Genomic DNA, 20,361 nt, shown 5'->3' with positions numbered 1-20,361 from the left:
AATTGGTCTTCAGTAACTCATGCTTGTTCTAAGAGGTTGACCTGGTTGATACATGTCATCATATTCCAACTGCTCTTGTTGATCACTGGTTTGTTTGGTCCAGACTCGATTATTTACAGACTGCAACCATCTTGCTGGAATATTGCTGAGTGCTTGCAGTAAACCAAGCAACAGTTGGAAGTGGGTGATGTTGGGAATTTTGTCCAAGAGAGACAACTCTACTCTGTTTCGTCCACAGGTGCCTGTATGATTTGACAGATAGAAATGCTGGCACCAGGAATAATTATAGACAAGGACAAATAAATCAGACTGTTAACCCTGAAGGCCAGTTTTGTTAATTTTTACATACAAGCTTCTTAGGGGCATTGAGGAGTGCTGAATCCAAATATGGCACATGCCAAGCTCGAAATGCCCTGTTATGCCTCACAATACAAAAATCCAAGACGTCCGTCAACGCCAGATTGAAAAATGAAAGCTATTGTATCTCTTTTGTTTATCAAGTTATAAAGTTGAACAGAATATGCTTTCTTATGTTTTCACACATGGAGAATGCAATACTCAGTTTCATGATTAAAACTGTAGAAAATCCATGAATTGTACATCTTTAAAAAAATTGTTATTTCTAATAATACATTTTTCTCTCAACTAATAATATCATCCATAAGAAGGTTCATTTGATATGTCCTGCAATGATGTACAACATGTCACTGAGTGAAAACATTCGCATTTATGGAGTATGAGTCATCTAAATGTTTCATCTAAATGTTTCAGAATTTATTATTTACAGATCTTCATCATGTAACTGGAATATTGCAGAGTGTGGCATTAACTACAACAAACAACCAAAATTGATATTTTATACTTATCCTGACTCATGCTTAAATGCTTATCTCCTCTTCAAAGGTAGTGGAACACCCAAAATCAATTGAAGTTCCCTTCTAAAAGTAAGCGGACGTGAAAATACACTCACCCACGAGTAGCCTCCCTTTCCCACACACATGGTCAGCTGTTCAGTCATGATTATCACTTTCTCCTCATCACCCAACGAGGGCAGCTGGAGGCACCTGAGGTCCCAATTATGGGGATAAATTTTTCAACTGTTTCTGTCCTTTAACTAAATTTATGTCGTATGCGGTATTTGGTTCATGTATATGTATCATAATTTGTTGAATTTGTGATTGTTGTCTGTTTATATAGCATATATTTAGTCAACTCAGACTTAGTCAGTTGATGAAATCTCGTTTGCAGTGTAGATTACGGCTGTCAGCAGTTGACCTGCACGTAGTTGGTCCAGCGTGTTAGCCCATATGTTCTTCCACTATTCGCAGAAAATTTTGCATTTTTGCATTTTGCATTGCTTGAATTTTTCAGAATTTAACTGTTTCAGAATTTACATTATAAATTCATTCTGTTCACAAGCATGCGAGGGACAGGCAACGTTGGCTTTCATTAGCCATGTCTTAATCGGATTATTTGTCTTTAGGTAACCGTTTATTATTAGCTGCTGAAATTCATTCTAGTGTCCAGTCAGGCGTGTCTCTGGGGCAATGCCTTGGGTCCAGCAGCTCGTCCCCAAGACCACAGAAGAGAATTTCAACGGAGACAGGGCTGTCGCAGCCTAACAAGTCTAGATCAACATTGTCATCAAAGACAAAGTCGTCTGCAGTGGAGTCATTGTAGAATCAACATACTTCGATGAAGAAGTCCTCTGGAGCGGAGATCGTCCCTCTACAAGAACGACATATCTACAATGAACCACGCTTGATTCTACACAACGAGCAGAATGTCAACTGGCATAGACAACCTTTGTCTTCACCTAGATCTGCTCCAACTGCATTGTCACTACTCCGGAACCTTTATGAGGGTCATCAGACAATGCAAACTTCGTCAGCAGCCTCGGTCATCACAGCAGACATCTCTACTAGTCAGATGTCACTACATTCAACGCAGCTGTTTGACGCAGATGCCTTCATGCTACATGAGCTTGGAAAAAGCCATTTTGAAAGAGAACAAAGACTATCTTCAACTACATCAACTGCTGCTCTATGTGAGCACTCCACTAGATCTGCACTCACTCCAGGGGATGAAGAGGAGGCATATGCACTCATCTGCTCTAGAAGATCGTCACTGTCATCCTTGTCATCCCGTCAAAGTTCAGAGTGAGATCCACCAACGAGTTCGACTGGGTGCACCCAAACGGGTGAGTAGAATGACTTTTGAATCTAAATTCCTCAGGGTTTGATTTATTGCTACATGGAAGGATCGGTGGGTCAAAGTTCAAGTGGATGTTAGAACAAGTTCTACTTTCTGTGTTACCACTACGACAGTGACAAATGTCTACTCGGTCTGCTCACGTCAACTCAGGTTATGACCAGACGAAGGCACCTACTATATCTATGACAGCGGTTCCTGAGTCACAGTTTCACGTCCTGACTGGTTTATGACGTTGGACATCTAGAGACCATACCTGCTAGTCGAATGTCTTAGGTACTTATGTTACAGACGGCATTCAACAACCGTCTCTACGTAGACACGTCTTTCCAAGGATGGGGCACTCTGAATCTCCAAATAAAAGCATGTCACATACCAGGAGTCTGCAACATCATTTCAGACACCTTATCTTGTTCTCTTCGTCCATCAGCATCAGTGTGGATGCTGCATCGAGAGGCGTTTCAACTAATCAGCCAGACTTTTGGATTGATGCAAATAGACTTATTTGCAACAAGGTTCAACAAACCTTTGTGTCACCGGTACCAGATCCCTTAGTCTGGGCAACAGACATATTCAGCATCCTGTGGGAAGGACTTAACACGTTTGTGTTTCCCCCTCCAGTGCTGCTACCATAAAGTCATCAAGAAAATCAACAGACGAAGGGGCTACAACTGATTTTGGTTGAGCCTTATGGGCCAACGAGACATTGGTTTCCAACACTTATAGAAGAGTTAGGATAACCAGTGCTACAATAACTGGATTGGAAGAATCTTCTCGTCCATCTTCACACAAAACAGGCACATGGCAAACCATCTGCGTTCTGACTTCACATATGGACTGTATCAAGACCTGTTTAAAGCAGACAGGATACTCATCGTGAGCAGCGAAAGCAGTTACTTTAGCTTTACAGAAATCCACTTGTATGATGACAAGAGGAAACGATTTGAGGCGTACGCCAGGAAGAGAGGATTCATGGCGATGAAGGTGACACATTCGCAGATAGCAGATTATCTCTGCCATCTACGCCATTCCAGAGGTCTGAAAGTCTCTACATTATCTACATACTTGGCAGCTCTCAGCTCACCATGAAAACGGGGACCAAGCTAGCTAAAGTACCCGAACTACTTGCCTCACTACGTTCCTTAAAGTTGAAAAATCAACGCAGATTTAGAGCTCCAGCATGGGATCTAACCTCTGTACTCCAACATCTCACAAGTAATGCGTATGAGCCGCTTGAACTGCTGATTCAGAAGACACTTTTTTTACTTGCCTTGGCTACCGCTGCACAAATGTCAGAAATTCATGAGGTTTGATGCAAGTCACCATGAGACAGCTCATCTGGATCTATGATGGGATTTTATTATGAAAAAAATCAATTGCCAGGTCAACTGGACAGACAGCATACCGGCCTTGTCTTCAGTCCTTGGACCTCATGATACACACAAGTTATCATTATGTCCAGTCAGAGCATTGAAGATATACGACTAACAGGATCGGGTGGTCAGGCTCGCTGACTTGCTTGACGCATGTCATTGGTTCACAATTGCGCAGATCGATGCTCGTGTTGGTGATCACTGGATTGTCTGGTCCAGACTCAATTATTTACAGACCGCCGTCATATAGCTGGAATATTGCTGGGTGCGGCATAAAACTAAACTCACTCACTCACTCATTGAAGATATACTTCGCACCTACCAAGTCTAGAAGACACCGTTTCAAGCGCCAGTTCACCCCTATTATTATCTACTGAGACGCCTACAGAAGTATTCAGCAACACAATCTCAGTATGGATCAGAGCTGTTATACTGAGAGCCTACAAAGCAGCAGGATTGGTACCTCCACGAGTAGTCCTCCAACCCACATGTAGTCAGAGCCTTGGCCTCTACACTAGCACTACATGGAAATTGCTCACTATCAACCATAATGGAGGGCTGCTTTTGGGAATCAAACACCTTGCTTGCCAACCATTACCTACGAGATATAGTCACAGAGGACATCACTGGCATTCACCAATTTAGGGATCTTGTAGTTGCTCAGCTACTAACGACTCCCTGAAGTCACTGAGTTCACTCACCTGTTTGGTCACGTCACTTGTGGAAGCCAGACGCTCTGTGGAGTATAATGGTTGAGAGTCCATGCGCATATCTCGAACAGGCTAGCATGAGTGATAATGACCCTGTACTTGTAATGAAGATACTTGTACGTAAAGAAGTGTTGCAACTAGTCTTAATGGGAATATCTTGACATTCAGTTGCACCAGACACTAGCAGAATGCTAGTTTCCTTTGATGTCATCATGTTCCAGTCAACAAAGTCTTCTGCAGAAGACAAGTTAAACTGGATGTGATCCCCCAGAATCTACAATGAATATTAGAAGAACAGGACCAAAATATCGCAGTTACAAGTTCCTGTTAAGCGGGGAAATTATTGTATGTAATTTTGACAGCCAGCAGAATCCAGCATGGCCTGACTCCACTGCTGTTTCCATCGGATTCAGTTAGCATTTAAGCATGAGTCAGGATAAGAAAAAATATGTAATTTTCTGAAAAAATTGATATTTCATATTATTCATGAGGAAAGCCCTCCCAGCTGCCCCACACATGCATGCTGAATTCCTATGTTCATGTGTCTGGCGATTATTAAGGAGAGAGTGATAATCATGGCCGATCAGCTGACCATGTGCATGGTAAAGGGAGGCTACTCGTGGGTGAGTGTATTTTCATGTCCACTTCTTTTAGAAGGGAACTTCAAGGGATTTGGGGTGTTCCATTACCTTTGCCAGGGAAGATGAGGTAAGCATTTAAGCATGAGTCAGGATAAGTATAAAATATCAATTTTATTAAGAAAATTACATGTTTAACATAATTTGCGACCCATTTGCGAACCTAAACAGTGCAACAAACCAAAATTGTAAGATTTAATTCAAAGTTTCATTTTTTTAAAAAACATGACATAGGCCAGGTGTCCTGAAGCATGCAACTGATTCTTGTCTTCAGAGAAGTCATTGATAAATCGCTGAACCTTTCCTCTGGAAGAATCAGTGTGTGGCTAAAGGGAGATAACTGTGTATTGTCTTTCTGTTGCCAGTGATGCTCATGTCCGTATGCTGGAGGAGTGTGTTCTGGACGCCATCACTCAACACAACAAGTTGCAGGCCGACCAGGATGGGTATGTAGTTGTCACTAGTGTCCATAGTGTGTCCTCAAAAACAAGTTTCACTATTTGTTGTTCCACCATGTTAACATGAGGCGATGGCAGTCATTATTGGCATTGTGCTGCAAAGGTTTCATACCATGGTGCTGCATCTAGCTACCATGGTGCTGCATCTAGCATACCAATGATGCTGTCAAATCCATATACAATGTATATACATAACATGTATCTACAACTAAGATATTGCTTTTTTTGTCCCTTGTAGTGGTGTGACTGTGGCATATCTGCAGTGTAACACTCCTGTACACTTGGAACAAACAAATGCAGAAAATCACTGTTGTATTTCTACTTTAGCAATAACATTGATGCCAGTGAGTGTTTTATTGAGTCTAAGTGAAGTGGAATTAGTCTTTAGACAATTATTACCAATCAGGGTCAACTTTTAGACAAATATGTTCAACTGATGTTATATGTTGATGATGGTGTCTTGTTTTTTGTGTACTCTTTCCATTTTGATTTGAATGTCATGCTTGAATTCCAAATGGATTTTAGTGACCTTCCAATTTTACAAAACCCTTAACATAGCAGGTTCAGATATAGATACTCAGTAACGATTGAAGCCCCTTGAAGCTGATGACGGGAGGAAGATGGCGTCATTCTACAAAGATAGTTGGCGGCCCTGAGGATATTTTTATGTGACTATTATGATCATCTTATGACACAGAAATGTGAGTGAGGGAGTGATTTTAGTTTTAACGCCGCACTCAGCAGTAATCCAGCTGTATGGACAGACAATCCATTGATCAACAGCATGAGGATCAATCTGTGCAATTGGGAACTGATGACATGTGTCAACCAAGTCAGTGAGCATGACCACCCAACACAACATGATGGAAAGTATTACCCAGACAACCAAATCTGCCTGCCAGGTGCTAAAAGGTTAAAAGTCATATGTTTTATCCAACCAGGTACCCATTTACTGCTCTGTCAAATTATTAACAGATGTGACCACATGTCACTGGTGAAAAATGTTATCATCATGAAAACTGTTGTGCCTTCTTTGCCTGAATGTCACATTTCTTAACTGTGTTCAAACATGGGGAATGAAATCAACAGAGTGTGAACCAAATTGTCAACAGTAATCATTCGGACATATTTCATCCTGAACAAATATTTCCAGGGAAAATGTGTCATAGAAGGATATTTTCCTTTGGAATAATTCTTGAATAATTCACAAAAGAAGTAAAGTACAGTGGAACATTTTCAGGAACAGGAACCAATAACCTTGGATGACATGACATTTATATTGTTATAGCTGGATATTTACCATCTGGATGTTGTCCATTGTCCTGGCACAATGTGTGACGTCATGTGACAGACTTTACAGTGACATTTATTATATCAACCAACAGCCAGATGGGAAAGTTGCATCCATGTTGACAATTCCTATCTTGTGAAAGATGATCCTTGAAACGAAACAGTCACTACATTCCATCACATCACTGAAACTGTTTGTGCCTACTACCAGTAGAATGTGATTACGTAAGCTGACATTCTAAGGCCATGCAAGATGGTGGAAGACCCCTGATGTCGTCATGGTTACAGTGATAAGAGGTAAGTATTTAGTATTTTTTTTAGATTTCCTTGTTGACATTTGTTTATGTAAAGAAATGATTCATATGCTCATGTATCGGGCTTAGCCGTAGATGCATCCAGGGTATAGTGGAGACTTAATAGTGGGAACGTAATACCCTGAAATTGGAGTTCAAACAATTCACTAATTTCACCCCAGTGCTGGGGGAAAAAGTGGTTTCAACAGCTGCGTTGCACCCATAGTGCATGAGCAGTGAATAGTGTTCTCATGGCTTGAACCGGGAAGGCAACACACCAAGTGATGCGTGCAAGGATAATCACTGTGGTCAAAGTTTGAGAACAAGAGATGTTTCTCGGGATTACAAGCATCTTGGGTCTGCAGTAATAAAAGTACACTGTTCCCATACTTGCAGATTTCTAGAGGGTGTATTTCATTGCTAAAATTGTTCAGTTTGAAAACTGAAATGTTGTAATACATGTCTTCGAAAACATAGAAAACTATGTTGATTGTGACAAGCAGTCTCTGTCACAGACAAAACTCTGTGTCTGTTTGTTGACACCTATGTATCTGTCTGCCTGTCTGCTAATGACCATATGCAATACACATCTTCAATCACTGACCAAGTGCAATTTGAACTTAACACCTTATACACCATAATCAAAATACATTCACTTATGGATGGTCACATGTCTCAGTCACCTTATGTTGTTTCACAGACAGGCAGGTGTGATACTTGTACACATAACATGTTATTATGTCTGTGGGGTGCAAACAAACTGTATCCATTTTTCTTGGATGACTGGATTGGAGGGAAATCGATGCACAGTCACATTGTCAGTGCTTTGTACTTTCATGAAAGACAGTTTCCAGCCACGCATTAGTTCACCATCTCAGTATTTGTAGATTGGATCGAACGCAAATGGAGAGAGCATATATTTACAAAACCCAGCATCTCTATATACATTCTTTATGGATGACAACTTCTTCTGTTGAATATGATGAGATGTTTTGGTATGGATTCTTGTACCATTGTCACTCTTGCGTGACATACCATACTTTGGATCCATACCAAAACATCCCATCATATAAAATAAAAAGCAGTTGTTATCCATAAAAAATGTCACTTTCTTATTACTCACCACACATCTAAAATGACAATCAAACAGATCATCACTGTATACACACAATAAACCCTCAGCGTATCAGCAGATGAACCAGCCAATGAGAAGTCAGTGTTACACTTGAGTGCACACCCACCTGCTCTGATTGGATTCAGTCTCCTGGGTTCTTAGTTTCGAGGGAAGCACACCCATGTACAAAATATTGCACTTTTGATTCGTGATTGTATGCCTGTCATATTGTTCATTTGTTTTTCCACCATCGGTAATGTGTATTATATGTCATGAATAAGTGACGATTGTGTTTTAATTATGTTTGGTTTTTTGGTTGAATGTGGCCTTTAATGTGATTATCTATCCTTGAAGAATGTTTACTACCATTAAAATACAGTCAAAAATACTGTGCAAATACTGCCAATCAGCCATAGCGGCAATATGATGACTAATGATTGAAAGCACATGTACCAAGCTTTTATTTCAAGACAACCATACATGCTGTGTGTAGCTATTTATTGTGGTCAGCAGGGTTTTCTGTCTTCCATGACACATTTAAGATGGAAGAAGGCCTTGCATTTATTTCAGTCTCATTTTGCATTACTGTCAGCAGTAATTTGCCAAATATATGATCATGATGATACCTGCTAAGGAAGGTGAACTTGGAGCTATATGAGACATTTTACAGCACTTCTTCAATAATTACTAGAGTTACCTCCCTTCCACTGGTTCTAACTTCATTGAGGTGAGCAGAAACAGTTAATGGTTGGTTCCATGTAGGGTTATTTCATCTGAATAGCAATATCTAAAGACATTGTGTGTTTACTTGTTCAGACTGCTGCTGGTTGTAGAGTACCATCCCACTGAGAAGCCATGTGACAGAGATGCCCCATTTAGTTTTGTTATTGTTTAATGATTACCCAATAACCCGGCTTTATGGCAATGGTCAGTATATAAGCGAATCTGGACCAGACAATCTAGTAATCAACAGTGTGACCAATAAACTGGTATATAATAGCATGTGTCAACCAAACTAGAGATTCTGACTACCTGATGAATAAGTCAGTGTTCAGAACATGTGTGGTTTGCTGAAGACTACCTGATGAATAAGTCAGTGTTCAGAACATGTGTGGTTTGCTGAAGACTACCTGATGAATTAGTCAGTGTTCAGAACATGTGTGGTTTGCTGAAGACTACCTGATGAATCAGTGTTCAGAACATGTGTGGTTTGCTGAAGACTACCTGATGAATTAGTGTTCAGAACATGTGTGGTTTGCTGAAGACTACCTGATGAATTAGTGTTCAGAACATGTGTGGTTTGCTGAAGACTACCTGATGAATTAGTGTTCAGAACATGTGTGGTTTGCTGAAGACTACCTGATGAATCAGTGTTCAGAACATGTGTGGTTTGCTGAAGACTACCTGATGAATTAGTCAGTGTTCAGAACATGTGTGGTTTGCTGAAGACTACCTGATGAATCAGTGTTCAGAACATGTGTGGTTTGCTGAAGACTACCTGATGAATTAGTGTTCAGAACGTGTGTGGTTTGCTGAAGACTACCTGATGAATCAGTGTTCAGAATGTGTGTGGTTTGCTGAAGACTACCTGATGAATTAGTGTTCAGAACATGTGTGGTTTGCTGAAGACTACCTGATGAATTAGTGTTCAGAACATGTGTGGTTTGCTGAAGACTACCTGATGAATTAGTGTTCAGAACATGTGTGGTTTGCTGAAGACTACCTGATGAATTAGTGTTCAGAACATGTGTGGTTTGCTGAAGACTACCTGATGAATCAGTGTTCAGAATGTGTGTGGTTTGCTGAAGACTACCTGATGAATCAGTGTTCAGAACGTGTGGTTTGCTGAAGACTACCTGATGAATTAGTGTTCAGAACATGTGTGGTTTGCTGAAGACTACCTGATGAATTAGTGTTCAGAACATGTGTGGTTTGCTGAAGACTACCTGATGAATTAGTGTTCAGAACATGTGTGGTTTGCTGAAGACTACCTGATGAATTAGTGTTCAGAACATGTGTGGTTTGCTGAAGACTACCTGATGAATTAGTGTTCAGAACATGTGTGGTTTGCAGAAGACAAAATCTAACCCGGATCGTCTCACCTCTCTAACTCAACCCTCATTCTGTCCCCTTAAACCAAACACAAGGTAGAGCTATAGTTTAATCTTTTTAAGTTTTTACAAAGACCTCTGTTCTTACTCTACAAAATGCTCTTAAAACTCAGCTTGTTTTTTTGTTAGCAGTATCAGTTCACACAGTCTTGTAATACTGAAAACTGCCATCAGGGTCTTATACTGTCACTTATGGGGTCTTAGTTAGGGAATGGTGGTTGAAATCTTACACTTGATGATAGTTTCATTGCCAACAACCTTTGAAAAAAAATTGGTTAGCATCATATTTTGGATTTTCTAATTCAGGTTCTTGTTGCAGACACATTGTGCTACTTCAAGGTGATGATTAATAATTATACTAATATACCATGAACATAAACCTCCTGGAGTCTTCAAGAAATATTCAGTCAGTCAGTTACTGAAGTCAGTTTTCTAAGAATTAAGCAAGTTTTCAGGCCCTGACAACTTTGGAGATATGTTGCGTTGCCAAGTGTTTCAAAGATTAAAACAGTAGTTCCAAAATCGTTTGTGTTTGATCATGAGAAAATGAGATCAATTGCTTTGTTGACTGCAACCAATCTTCCATTAATACAATTAATCGGAACACCACTAGTCTTAGTACTATCCCATCAGTGACAGTATAATTTTTGATGGCTGTTTTTAGCGTTACAAGTCCCTGTTATCCATATTTAGATGTTTACAAATATGTAGTAATTCTTCAAGGCAATTATAAGTTGATGTGACGATACAAGACAAATGTTATAAATAACAAGTTCTTACAACAAGGGATTATTCACCTGAAGTAGGAGCAAGAACTAGCCCAGAAATGTGATGGTAACAAATAAAGAAGTTGTTATCCATGAAATACAACATGTATATAGCATTCCATCAGATACATAGAGACCCTGTTGAGCTCAAAATTTAGAGATCACAGCACATTTTGATTTAAGTGTTCACAAAACAGATTCAGATTGGGTTTTTTGCTCAGAACAGTCAGTTGAACAAAGCCTCAATGAAAGACTCTAGTTGATAGTGACTTGGTGGGGGTTCCTGTAATCAGTTAAGCACCTGCTTATGTGGTCTGTATCCTGCTGGCTATATAGCAGGTGCTGACGGAGGCCAGACAGAGACCTCCAGAACACCTTGTTGTCGACATGTATCAACAATACAAGCGTTTTATGGGAACATTAATTGCAGAGCATGTTATTTTCGATGTGTTCTGAAATGTCTGGTATGGTTGTTGCTAATGGGTCCCTGTTGACATTTGACTGTTGAGTGTTTGTAGGTAAAACCAGCTGAACTTGATAATGAAGAGTGGTGTAAACCTGGTCAGGATTCCACATGTATTCAAGTGTTTGTTCTACTGCAGTTGTCAGGTAGAACCTTTTCTTACGTTTCTACGAGTCCAAACATTGTACTACATCCTGATGAACTCACAATATTCTTATTTGAGCCATATTTTCTAGTAATATGAATGTAGTTATTACATCTTGAGCGAGTGAGTTTAGTTTTACGTCACTTTTAGCAATATTCCAGCAATATCATGATGAAGACACCAGAAATGGACCCATGTTGAAATCGAACCTGCATGTCAAGTAAACGCTTTAACCACTAGGCTATCCCAGTGTTCCTATTACATCTTGAAGTGTGGTAGGCAGTGAGCCTCAAGCAACTGACCCTCTAAACTTGTAATTGCCCTTAGCTTTGTAAGGTGAGGTTAAACCAAGGTACATGTTCCTGTATCTCTTTTCAGTGAGGAACCTGCACAGATGGCTGTCCTATGTGACTGCGATCATGAGCCACAAATACAGCTCATTTTACAAACTGTATTTTTCAAATATAACTCAACCTTGAGACTTAATGAAATGTAATAGTATTGCAATAGTTGGTCTCAATAGACTATCACTGTTGCAATAGTATGTTGCAGTAGGCAATCACAATAGTCGTTTCCCCTTCTATAGTCACCCCTGTTTACACAGGTGGTTGTGATGGAGGGCAGTCAGTAATTAATCAGTTGCTAATCAACACTGGCACGTGTGGTTTCTGCTAATATTGTGGCTAGTTGAAGGATGAGCTAGGTGAATCCTGTAGGAACAAATACCAATCTCCACCCAGAAGGCTAAAGAGACAAGAAAACATTCACAAGTTTTATGGCTTTATTTGGTTTGTTTATTAATTAACACAGCAGTATTCATGTGTTTCATAGACTGTTCAGAGTGGGATTTTATTTGCTAATAAGGCCAGACCAATTTTATTTCTTGTTTTACAGATTTTTGTCCTTCAGTTTTACCCCACAGTGAGCAATATTTCAGCAGTATCAGCAGAGGTTCAAATTCTTTTTTAAAAGCCACTTGCCACAGGGCAAGTGACTTAAGGAAAGTAACTTGTCCTGACTAATTTTTCAGTTGCCCTGATTTTATGACATTATGTTAATGTTTGATGTTAAGTTTTACAGGACTGTTCACTAAAGTTTTCCAAGAACGATAACTCTACTTTATTATTAATGTGAAATTTAATAGTTACATGATGAGCAGATACAAAATGAAATCCAAGTTTATTTTCAGTGTGAAACCATAAGACGAATTATCTAGTAGCCATCGGACACAAAAGATACCATTATTTGATTGCCTGAAATAAAAACTGACTAGTCTCAGGCGTGGCTCAATGAGATTTTTGAACCCCTGATCACATCAGAAGACACCAGAAATGGGCTTCACTCATTGTAAAGGCAGGAAGGTAAAAAATCCCCTGTCCAAGTAAGTTTCTTCTAAATACCAAAAGACATATTTCACATTTGGCAATTTGTGAAGTGTTTATGACGAAATACAATCCGTAAAACAAGAAATAAAATTGATGTGGTCTATTAGTATCAACAGACATCCAGTGCAGTGGTGTTTTCTTTGCCTTGTTTTTATTCATTGTGTAAAACACTAACTCATTCACGCACTCACCCTTTGACCTATCAGCCCAAACACCTCAGTGGCTAACTCACTCACTCACTCACTTGCTCGCCCACCAACTCACTCACTCATCCACTGCATGCAAGTATCGTCCAATGTATGTCAAGTAGAAAACAGTACACTGATCATTGCTGTTTACTGACTTTAGTGATTGTACAAACCTGTCTGAGTGGCAGTAGCAGGTTTGTTTAAACATGGTGCGTGCTTGTTAATGTTGTCTCAAGATTGAGCTAATCTACTCATATATCATTCAGTCATATTTGTAGCATGAGTTTAAAAAACAATGTATGTCAAGTAGAGCCAGTTGAAGCTTGTGGTTATTAGAAACATTTGTGTAGATATACTGATGAAACCAAGTAAAGTAACACTCTCTCATTGCAGTGTCCCTTCATCTAGTCCCAGATTTCCACCCTCACTGTAATACCAAAACTTGCAAGGTACTTTAACTCTTTCAACACCAGTCAACCAGAGGCATTTACTGCCACGACACTAACTTCCCTGAGACTCTGAGGTCATAGATGAAGCCCATGTTTATTGAGGAAAATATTAGCTCGTAAGTCATTATTACTACTACATCTCATACATCATTTGAAAGGTAAAATCCCACTGTTTATGAATATGGAATGTATTTTTATTACATTATTCAAATAATACAACTGCAATGTAAATACGTTAATATTTAATGAAAATTCAAGCTTACATATTTATAATGGCCAGATAAACCACAAATGGAATATAAAATGCAGTGGTATTTTCCATTTGTAACATGTCATAGTATCACCTTACCTTTTTCTATTGATATTTTCATTTTTACATAATCGGAAAATTTTAATAAAAAGATTTTAAAATAATATGTATGGTCATCTATTTCCTGATGTCAGTGGCTTTGAACAGTGTAACATTATACAATAATGGGAAATACCTCCGTTATGGAAGCTTTGTATGAGTGACGTGAGGCAATACATCTGATCTGCGAAAGCTCTGAGCATCAACATTATCACAGTACCCTTACCAAGAGAATTTTCACAGTTGTAAGAAGCAATTTTCGGGGGATAAAGATTGGTTTCTAATGATGCTTTTCTGCCACTTTCTGCAATGAGGAACGTGATTGGTCAAAATCGTACATGTGACCTACAATAGTCAGTCATATTGCTGCAACGGTTACTGACCTCGTAAACGAAAAGTTTTGAGATTTAGATGAAAGTTCTGGGTAAAATCACAGTATCCTGAACATGTTACGCAAAAATCATCACCTATATGTATGTTATGGAACTTGGTGGACATATTGTGCTAGGTTATGACCAGTGACAAAATGCTTCATGCATATATTTTAGCATTAAACATTGTGCCTGTGCATGATGTTTGAGGCGATGAAAGCCAAGATGTCACTTGAATTACAATACACAATCGCTTAAAAAAGATGGAAATAGTAAGTTATAATGTACGTTTGACAACTTTTATGAGTACTGATTTTATTTTTCAGGTTCGTCAATTTGTTTAATTATCATCTCAAAACATTGTTATATTACTCTTTGACACTTTGAAGTGGACCCGTTGCCGAAGCATGAGTCTGAGAATTTATAGTGTTTTTATAAACACATTGCGCAAACTAGTTTATAATTCTAATCCTGTCGATAATATATAGTCTTTTGAAATTTGATAAGTGTTTTCAGACATTGTGAAAAGTGATAGAGTTGATGAAAGAATCATATATATTACTGGTAAACACATATAAGATGATCCACGACCTGACAAATGACCCCAATTTGCATAGCTGGGAACGCCCCACAGAACGATCCACTTGAGACAAGAGGGAGACAGGTTGTCAGATAAATATCGAGTTCATTTTCCCCATGCGTTTCACGCATGAATTGTTCTAGCACACTCAATTTGGGAACAGGTACAATCCCTACGAATTGAATCAACACAATATAGTGAGCAAATATGTCTAGGACCACTGATCCATTTCATGAAGCAAATGACATTTTCCTGGGTTTTTTAAAACAAAATTGTTGAATATCTAAAATGCTTGTCAATGCCCCAATCATCTATTTGTCTTCGTCTTAACTAAAGGTTAGCGTGGAATATCAGTATCTTATGCCTGAAATTGCAGTCTTATCATTCGAAGGAATATGCGGTGTTGATTTCATGTCACGGTTAGCATGTATTGCACATGGATAATAGTTAAGCTACCTGCAGCAGCCAAGTGTACTCACCCAATTCGTTGTACCACCTCTCTTGTCACAAATACGTTTAGTGCGCAGGATCATCTAATATGTGTCTAGCAGTAGTTAGTTTTTGAAACTTCTATATATCATTTTGATGCAACTACTGCCTGGTCGGTTTACCGCCCTACAGTGTTGAATGTGTTAGATATTCCCTTCTTTGTTTCCCACAGTATATAGATCTATGGTTTGTTTACGATGGTAACACTACAACTGTCATATGTATTCCTATGGCAGCCACAACCATGTTAGCAGAAAGTTTATTTCATCTATGACTTTAGCAAAATTGTTTCTGTCAGATCCAGCTGAAATTCAACATTGGCTGTCGGGTCAGGATACTGCCAGAGTGACAATTAAAAGTGTACCGGTAATGATGTCCCAAATAGCGTATTGACTGTGTCCCAATCAAAGTGTTATGTATGTATATTGTGAAAATAATAGTCTATTTAGTATGTGGTAATTGTCTCGGTAATGGTGGATAGAACACATACACATGCATCTGATTTCCAATCACTCACCGGTGTGTTATTTTTAGCTTTGATTGATGATATATGTTCAGAGTGTCACAGTTGGCCTACGTAACCTGCTCTGTATGCTGACACACTATTTGGAGCAAAATTAAACAATAAAATTCAGTGACGTTTTTTTGAGAGGACAACTCAAAGGCTGCAGGTCTTAAATATTTCCCATTTGTTGTTAGATCCAACACAGAAGTACAGGTATGTTGCTGAAAAAACATAGATCGTGACAGGTCGTGATTGTGATTCTGGAATTTGGAGGTCCAGGCTAGAATTGATCTTCAATCCATTCTTATCGTAAGAGGTTGACTTATAGGACCAAGTGGTCAGGCTTGTTGACTTGGTTGACACGACTATCATCTTATCCTGTTTGTGTAAATCCATGATCATTGGATTGTCCGGTGCATACTTGAATATTTACAGACTGCTGCATTAAAGCTTGAACATTGCTGAGTGATGCATTGAAAAAATAATTCCTGGAAAATATTTTATCCATTGTGAAAAAAAATGTGCAAAAAACACCAAAACATTTTTATCATTTCCAACTCAAACATCATTGCATCTCCTTTATACGCCCATTTCTGGTATCCCCCATCATCGTATCTTGATTGCGCAGATCAATGATCATGCTATTGATCGTTGGATTGTCTTGTCCAGACCTGATTATTTTCAGGCTGCTGCCATATGGCTGGAACATTGCTTAGTGTGACATAAAACTAAACTCACTCACTCAACCCATGGCTTTGGATCCTGGCACAATCAAGGGATGTGAATCTACTCAGCTACTTAGTGATCAGTGATCTGTCTCCCAGTTGAATAGACATGACAGCCTTTGTGTGCAAACTTAAAGTTGATAGTAACAGCAAATCTTGGAATGCATTTGCCGTACATATATGCTATGTGAGTCACATTTGAAACACACCATGGGTACTCCATGTCCTTTGGTTAATGTATTCACTTGTCATGCCAGAGACCTGAGTTCGATTACTCACAAGGTTACAGTGGTTGAAGCTCATTTCTTATGCCCCCTGATGTGATATTGCTGGAATATTGCTAAAGGTTGTGTAGAACTGAACTCACTCACTCATTCCCATATCCTTTGTTTGAGGCTGTTCTGACATCTTGGATAGAGTATAAGGGTGGTATTCCAGAAGGTGACCAACGTTTGGATTCGTAATATGATCCTCAAATCATTGCTGGCCTCAGATGTGCTACCATACCCAGATGTCATATTGAATCTGCACAGGGTCCAGTTACAGCAGGTGAAGTCCATAAATGTATGATGTTGACAAGCCAAGGATCATAATCGGTGCAAGACTGGGGTTTGGACAGACGTGGATCCAAGCAGAGCTATGATATGAAACTCTGATCTATGGGCTCAGGTGCCTTTAACATGTGAAACCAGCATTCCATCTTTGTGTCTACCATTTAAAAAGAAAATGTACTGTACTGACCTCTGTCCAATTTTCTCAACATTAACTTCAAAGCTTGTGTTTCATGAGATTAATGGTGTTTTGTCAGAAGGATTGATGGATATTAACCTCAAGACCTTGTAGCCATGTAGGTAAAAAATCCTGCAGCAATAGAGTACCATGAGATCATCTGTTTAGAACCGTATCGTGATAGATCTACGTTTTTCTCAGATATTTATTTTCTTCTCCGATCTTTATGTCAGCATGACTGTTGGCCTGAAGTAAATATTGTTCCAAAATGAAAACGGTTCTGAAAAGTTTGGCAAGGAGTTGTCAAACACATTGCCTCAGTTCCTTGTGTACCAGGTAGTTTGGTTGTGGTGGTGATGGATGTAAACATAGCCCCGATATATGCAGCTCCACCAACATGATCAGCATGTATTCCAGGCATGACTGTTAATTGGTCACTTGGGCATGAAGGGCATCAGACATGAACACATACCAACAACCCACAATAGCAACATATTTGGGATTTCACTTTCTTAGTAAAGTACAAATTTTAGTACTTTATTGGGTTGAGTCCCATCCGGGATTCGAACCCCCACCCTCAGTCAGGCACCTAATCGCCAGCACACACAGTCAGCCACCTAGCCTGCTCAGCCACCACGACTTCCACAATAGGTCTGAGTACGCTGATGATTCGATCACCAGCTGAAGAAACAGCAACATGATTGTCGTCACTCTGAATGAACTCTTTTGTGTGGGTATCAGTTTTATGCCTCTTTTAGCAATATTCCAGCAAATATCACAGTGGAGAAAACAGAAATGGGCATAACACATCATACTCATTTGGGGAATCGAACCCAGCCCTTAGGCATGGCAAACAAATGCTTTTACCACAAGGCCACCCACCTGTAACCCTGATTCTTTTACAAAACTGAAAATAAGACTACTAAAAACATGCTACTCAAAAAAACATTTGACTTGGCCATGTTCTGATCATCCATTTGTCCATGATAAGAACTGGTGTCTGTAAGAATGAGTGTGATTGAATCTACAACACATTAATTCGTGCTAAACTATAACTGAGAGAAAACAATGTAAATGTGTACCTTCCTCGTCACTTCTTTCCTTTCAAAGATTCAAAATAAAAGTCCTACCGCCCTCATCACGTTTGAAAAAAATGTGCCCAAGAAACATTTAATTATTTGTATGCAGCCTAACAAGTGATTTCGCACAGATACACACATAGCATATAGCATGTGGCTATAGCATGATTCACTCCATGCTGAACTCCATTCTTGGGTGGCTATAGCATGATTCACTCCATGCTGAACTCCATTCTTGAAGTTGAGAATAAAATGTTCTTCTATCTCTCTCTAGTTAGCATTATCTTCATGACTCCCCTTAATATTTATACTGAGTATATGTTGGTCAAGTAGATGGGTCAGTCTGATACGATTGTGAGAGGATATAACTCAAGATTCCTGTGTGGCCCTCTTAATGATGAAGAACATGTTTTCTGTAACCATGTACCTACAAACAGTATATTGCGTGATTGTTTACCTGACAAGCCAGGTGCTTTGGTAACTTGGGTAAAATACCACTCTAAGATGCCACTGGTAAATTGTTTTTACGTTTTGGTAGTATGTGTGGCATTGGTACCATAGGAGCTCTAGATTACAGCAGTGTTGCGGACATGTCTAGAAAAAGGTCATATTTTAGTCATTTTCTAGAGCAAATATAAAGCTCAAGACATGAATGAAGTAAAGTAAAAGTAATTTTTGAAAGATATTGACATAATATGGAGCCTGTGGATTATGTCAAGATTTGTAATAGTTTTACAGTTCACTTCTCAATAAAACCATTCAAGAAAACCAGTAATTCCAGTAATATTAGAACCTCCACTAGCGAAACCAACAGTTTTCATAAACTATAGAGCATAACGTAGAGCTATACTCACTCACTCACTCCCATAGATCTCTAGTTCAGGAGCCGGATAATCATGAAACAGCTGCCATGCCACTCTGACCATTAACCACTGACTGTATTACAGCCAAACCAGACAATCCGGTGATCAACAGAATGGTAGTGATGTGTCAGGAAGACAGGAAGATCCCATTAGTCGCCTCTTATGAGAAGCATTGGTTGCTGAAGACCAGAATGTACAGAATGTAAAGAATGTACAGAAGAAAATACATACTAATACTTTTTCCAGTTCAGTATGTTGTCACTTTCTCTATTGTAATGCAGCCTTGATGTTAACAAGCCCCTAGTCACTTGACAGTTCTTCTGAATCTGATACCATGAACCTGTGTTACTTGTCATGAAACAAATTAGTAAACCGAATGTAAAGGAAGTGGCCTAACTAAGATGGAGATATGATAAGTGTATGTGGATGAGTGAGAACACATGTTACCACCTGACACCTATGTCAGAGTTAACCTGTTACATTCTGCCTCAGGGCTGGTACAGATTGAGTTAGAAAGTGCTAATGGCATTATGTAAGTTGCTTGTTTCATCTTCTGTCACATATTAATCATGGTCATGCTTGTGCTGATCCCATTTTGATGAGCAGGTAACGAACACCAGATGGTTGGCAAGGATTTTGTTGGAGACTGGTTCAGTGAGAAGGAACTTGGGGGAGTCTTTCAGAACCTGGGGGAGTCTCTCGTCATCTTGCGCCATCAGCTTTTTGAGCAGTGTTCAATGCATGTGGAAGCTCTTTTAGTAATAGTTTGAAGCACTGATGGTTTATCAGACTTTCCAATCAGTTTTATTGGACTCTATTGTAACACTTTTACTTGATGTTTGCAGTCTCTCTTCTACATTTCTAGCCCCCATCACTCACCTTTAAGAAAAGAACATCTCTTTCAAGACGTTTCTCCCATAAGCAGGAAATAATATGTTAATATTTTGTAATTATGTCAGCTTGTCCCACATAGCCATGCTTCAAGATATTCAACCCCTCACTTTCATCTGAATCATAATCAAACCCAAAGCATAACAATTCCATGATAACCAAGCCCCAAAATAACAAACCTCCAT

General features: G+C 39.2%; 1 protein-coding gene across 1 annotated transcript in view; it reads left to right on the top strand.

Moving 5' to 3' along the window:
- The window catches only part of LOC137295796 (integrator complex subunit 13-like), a 500,051-nt gene that overhangs the window by 2,324 nt on the left and 477,366 nt on the right, over nucleotides 1–20,361 (top strand). The window contains exon 4 of the mRNA XM_067827349.1: nucleotides 5,298–5,378. Within this exon, the coding sequence (XP_067683450.1) occupies nucleotides 5,298–5,378 (81 nt within the window). The remainder of the gene's footprint in view (nucleotides 1–5,297; nucleotides 5,379–20,361) is intronic.

The sequence above is a fragment of the Haliotis asinina genome, chromosome 9, assembly GCF_037392515.1.
Source record: "Haliotis asinina isolate JCU_RB_2024 chromosome 9, JCU_Hal_asi_v2, whole genome shotgun sequence".
NCBI lineage: Eukaryota > Metazoa > Mollusca > Gastropoda > Lepetellida > Haliotidae > Haliotis > Haliotis asinina.
This window is presented reverse-complemented; position numbering and strand designations above follow the sequence as displayed.